At 42.0% G+C, this 4,003-nt stretch overlaps 1 protein-coding gene across 1 annotated transcript; it reads right to left on the bottom strand.

Moving 5' to 3' along the window:
- Nucleotides 1-213: 213 nt before the first annotated feature.
- Nucleotides 214-2,593, bottom strand: nkx3-2 (NK3 homeobox 2). Its single transcript, XM_010784548.1, has 2 exons — nt 2,006-2,593; nt 214-1,313 (listed from the first exon to the last, which is right to left on the bottom strand). Exons 1-2 carry the CDS (start codon nt 2,376-2,378, stop codon nt 889-891), a joined length of 798 nt encoding a protein of 265 aa, XP_010782850.1. The 5' UTR covers nt 2,379-2,593; the 3' UTR covers nt 214-888.
- Between the last annotated feature and the right edge of the window lie 1,410 nt (nt 2,594-4,003).

Genomic DNA, 4,003 nt, shown 5'->3' with positions numbered 1-4,003 from the left:
TCTTGAAACTCAGGTTGTAGCAGAGATAGTATTTTCAGCACTGAGTAATGATAATTGCATTTTCTTTTTATCACCGAGTTGTCCAATTATAGTTTTAGTGTATCCAATGTTAGTTCGTAAAATCGGACAGAAAAAACGCGACTGTCCCAATATTACAATTAGTAATTTACGATCTTAAAATAAAATAAAATCCAGAATAAAAATAATGCCTGATATGTTTTTAATGTTTTTTTCGATCTTAACACAAATAACACATGTACAATTAGAACAATTAGAAGTCGGTCGGTTTTATGCTGCTTCCACGAGATCATTAATAGGCCTAACACAAGTGACCGCCCCCTCTCAGTCTGACACACACTGCAACGCATTTTACATTAAAGTAATGTATATAGCTCAAAAGTGCTGAAATATCTTACCTTTATAAACACAGCAAGAAAAAAAAAACACAATCTGTAACAGAGACAGTTCTATGAAAAGTCAATGGAATATGCCTATTTCCAATCACTGCAGAGGTAGGAAGGCGCATGTAAAATATAAACCAACATAAGGTGACATTTACAGTCTATCAGGCCGCTGGTTCCCACAGGGGGGTCCGTGGGGCTTCAGAGGTCCTTGTTAACATTTAAAAATCAGGTCCAAAGTCTTGTGATTTAAAGCCTAAATCGAAATGTCTTCTTCAGCGGGGTTCCTTGGAACAGACTCTTATTGAATTAAAGCCTGAGTCTTGTTTAAGTATTTGAGGATGTGATAAAGACGTTTGGGAACCCAGACCTGGTAAGCACCATGAGACCAAAAGTCTCCATCTGGTCTCATCCTCTTGTCAGAAAGAGAGTTTGTTTGATTTCCGGGGTCATAAAACATAAAAAGGAATAAATACAGTCACGTAGTTCACTGATTCCCCGCACATGCAGAGAGTGTCCATGCAGGGAGGCAGTAGGCGTATGGGTAATAGTAGGAGGGCTGCAGGGAGAGCAGCGGGGGCCGCAGGATCTCTCCCGGGCTGTACTGTCTCTGGTCATCCCGCACCAGGACCTTCACCGCCACCTTCTTGGCAGCCGGGGTCGACGCCATGAGATCGGCGGCCATCTGGCGCCGTTTCGTCTTGTACCGGCGGTTCTGGAACCAGATCTTGACCTGGGTCTCTGTGAGCTTCAGAGAGGCGGCCAGGTCAGCGCGTTCCGGCCCGGACAGATACCGCTGGTGGTTAAAGCGACGCTCCAGCTCGAAAACCTGCGCGTGAGAGAAGGCGGCCCTCGAGCGCTTCTTCCTCTGTTTGGGCTGATCCTGACTCTTCTCGTCCAGGGTGCTGGAGTCTGGGAGACACGCAGATGCAACATGATTCAAGATTCAAATGCTCATATGCACAGTATTTACAATGTAGTTAAACGTTTAAGTCCCAGTCTCCTTCAACAATGCAACATACATATATATATAAGACATCAAAATGAAACAATACAAAATAAAGCAAGAAGAACAGAAGAGAAATCAAATCAAATAGTGCCCGAGTGCGTCAGAAGTAAACTATATACATGTAAAATAGACTACAAGTGAATTCCAGGATTTGTTTTTGTTATTTTAATACAGCTGGAAGCACATGTGCTGATTTGAAATTAGATAGGTACGTGTTTTGGGTGAGACTGATTAAAAACATAAAGCAAGCAGATTCAAAGTATGCACACTTGTACGTTAGGGTGTTTCACTTTTCTGATTTTAAAATGTGTTGGAAATGATTTGCCATGAATTAATCAAATATACTTGGTGCTTTGGTTTTCAAATTGAAGTGGAAAATGTCGTATCAGAGTTGTTATTCAAGCATCAGTGTGTATAACATCATCATTGTTATTCTGCAAAAACGAGCAGTATTAAACTGCACTATTACAATTCAAATCAACATTTTCAAACGTGTCTGTTTACAACATAACTTTCCTCAAGTCTTTACAGTTGTTTTCAGAGTGCCACACTTTATTTTGTATCATTTGCATGGGATTCTTTCAGTCCAACTCACCCGTAGCATTGTTGGGCTCACTGTCACTCTTTGCGTTTTCCGCAGCTGCAGACTCTTGGTCCGTCTCTTCTTGCAAACTCTCCTGCGGCACATCAGACGCAGGGTCTCCGTCTTTCTCTGACTTGCACACGGCCGGAGTCTTGCTGTCGTTGTCATCGCTGAGTCCCGAGTCAGAGTCGTAGCTTTTCTGGTCCGCAGGCTCACAAGCCTCCCCATCATCTCTCCGAGATCCTCCGTTCATCTCCCCAAATATTTTCCAGCAAGCCGTCTTGGAGAAGCACATGTCCAAATCTGGCAAGTGTCGGCTGTCGTCCTTTTTGTTCAGGATGGCTTGGATGGAGAAAGGCATCAGCGAGTTTCCACGAACGGCCATTTTCAAAGAAGCGGAGTTCTCTCGGTTCTTCAAGTTTAAGTGTAATCAACCGGTTCAATAAATGTCAGTTCATCCACATTTTAGACTACTCCCTCCGTGGAGCACAGCTGTCGCTTAACTCTTTCCCTCCAGTGTTGGTTCCTGGTCACATCCCCGCGGTAAAAGCCGTGAAAAGTTTCTGCTACATCCGCAGGCACGATGCTGCTCCTCCGCATAGCTCTGCCATCAGCCCGGGCTGCCTCCAATCTCCGGCCCTTTTCACCCAGTTTTTTTTTACCAGCAACCCTCACCTGTGAGTGACAGGCACTCCTAGTGGCCTCCTATTGGCCAGGGTAGCATGAAAGTCGCTCTACGATTGGCCACTGTAAACTACGTCATGCTGCTTTCAACCGGGTGGGAAAAAGTTAAAGAAAAAGTTGGAGGCTGAACTGACAACCACACGAAGTATTTCACCTAAAAGTGTTTCCAAAACTTGAGAGCTTACTGTGTTTCTACATTTTGGCTTTTGACAATTAACAGTTTTGTTGAATTTGATCAATGATTTATGATTTGTTTTTGCCAAAGTGCAGCATTTTCTGGGTTGGTAATATTCAACATTTACGCAGTCAGAAAAGCAAAGACTCCGTGCGCTAAAGTCCGCGATCAAGAAGCTGAATATTAGCAGCAACACAAGTTCAAAAATAAACCAGGAAAGTCGTGTATTCCATTTCCGTGCAACACTTGAATGCAGCATGAGGACAATAAATCGTAGGACATGTCATATTTTTCCTTTTTTTTTTACTCAACCCCTCATCATCCTACCGGTCTGCCGAGAGTCCGGTGCGTAATGGCAATTATTTTTGTTGGAACATTTTGGGCACTGATCAATTTGTGTCAGGTTGTTACCGATTTCCTCTTTCTACGTTTGTATTAAACATTTAAAGTTATCGAAGTGCTAATTGTTGTCACTTCCTTGACAGCCTGCATCATGGATCGCCATGACCAGGTAGGCCTCAGCCTGTGCGCGGATCATCTTTTTTGCTGATTATAAATATTACATTTCCAAAAAAACAAAGATCAGTAGCTCGACCTTCTCTGTACGCTTGTATTTAACGTCTTATATATAAATGTAATAATTGAAATAGGCTAAATATTCGTTTTCAGCACCAGCCAGCTTTTGCTGCAGCACAGATTCATATTTGTGGACACAGGAAACCTTGAAACATCTGAAATAACTTAAATGATTTACAATCAGAATATTTGACTCTATAAAGACGTTGATATGTAGCATAATCACTTTTAAGATCCCATATTACGCAGCGTATTAATACTTGTTTGCTTAACTAATCCCCTGTTATATCTTTCAACGGCCGAATTGCCGAAGATGATTTGTATTAAATATTTGTACTTTTAATTAAATATAAAGAGTGGAAACAGCTCGGTCCTCGGATTTTAAGTGCCCCAACATCTGTCTCTGCGGATGCGGATCGTGACCTCTGCAGTTTTTTACGTCGTCCGTCTATAGAACAGATCTCACAGCTTTTCTACTGTTCTCAGTCACCAACCATCAACAATGTAAATACTTCTTCAGAATATATTTTGTTAAAAACATTTAATAAAATAATCGACTTGGCTAAACGGACTAT

The sequence above is a fragment of the Notothenia coriiceps genome, unplaced genomic scaffold, assembly GCF_000735185.1.
Source record: "Notothenia coriiceps isolate Sejong01 unplaced genomic scaffold, NC01 NC01_scaffold00026422, whole genome shotgun sequence".
NCBI classification, from domain to species: domain Eukaryota; kingdom Metazoa; phylum Chordata; class Actinopteri; order Perciformes; family Nototheniidae; genus Notothenia; species Notothenia coriiceps.
This window is presented reverse-complemented; position numbering and strand designations above follow the sequence as displayed.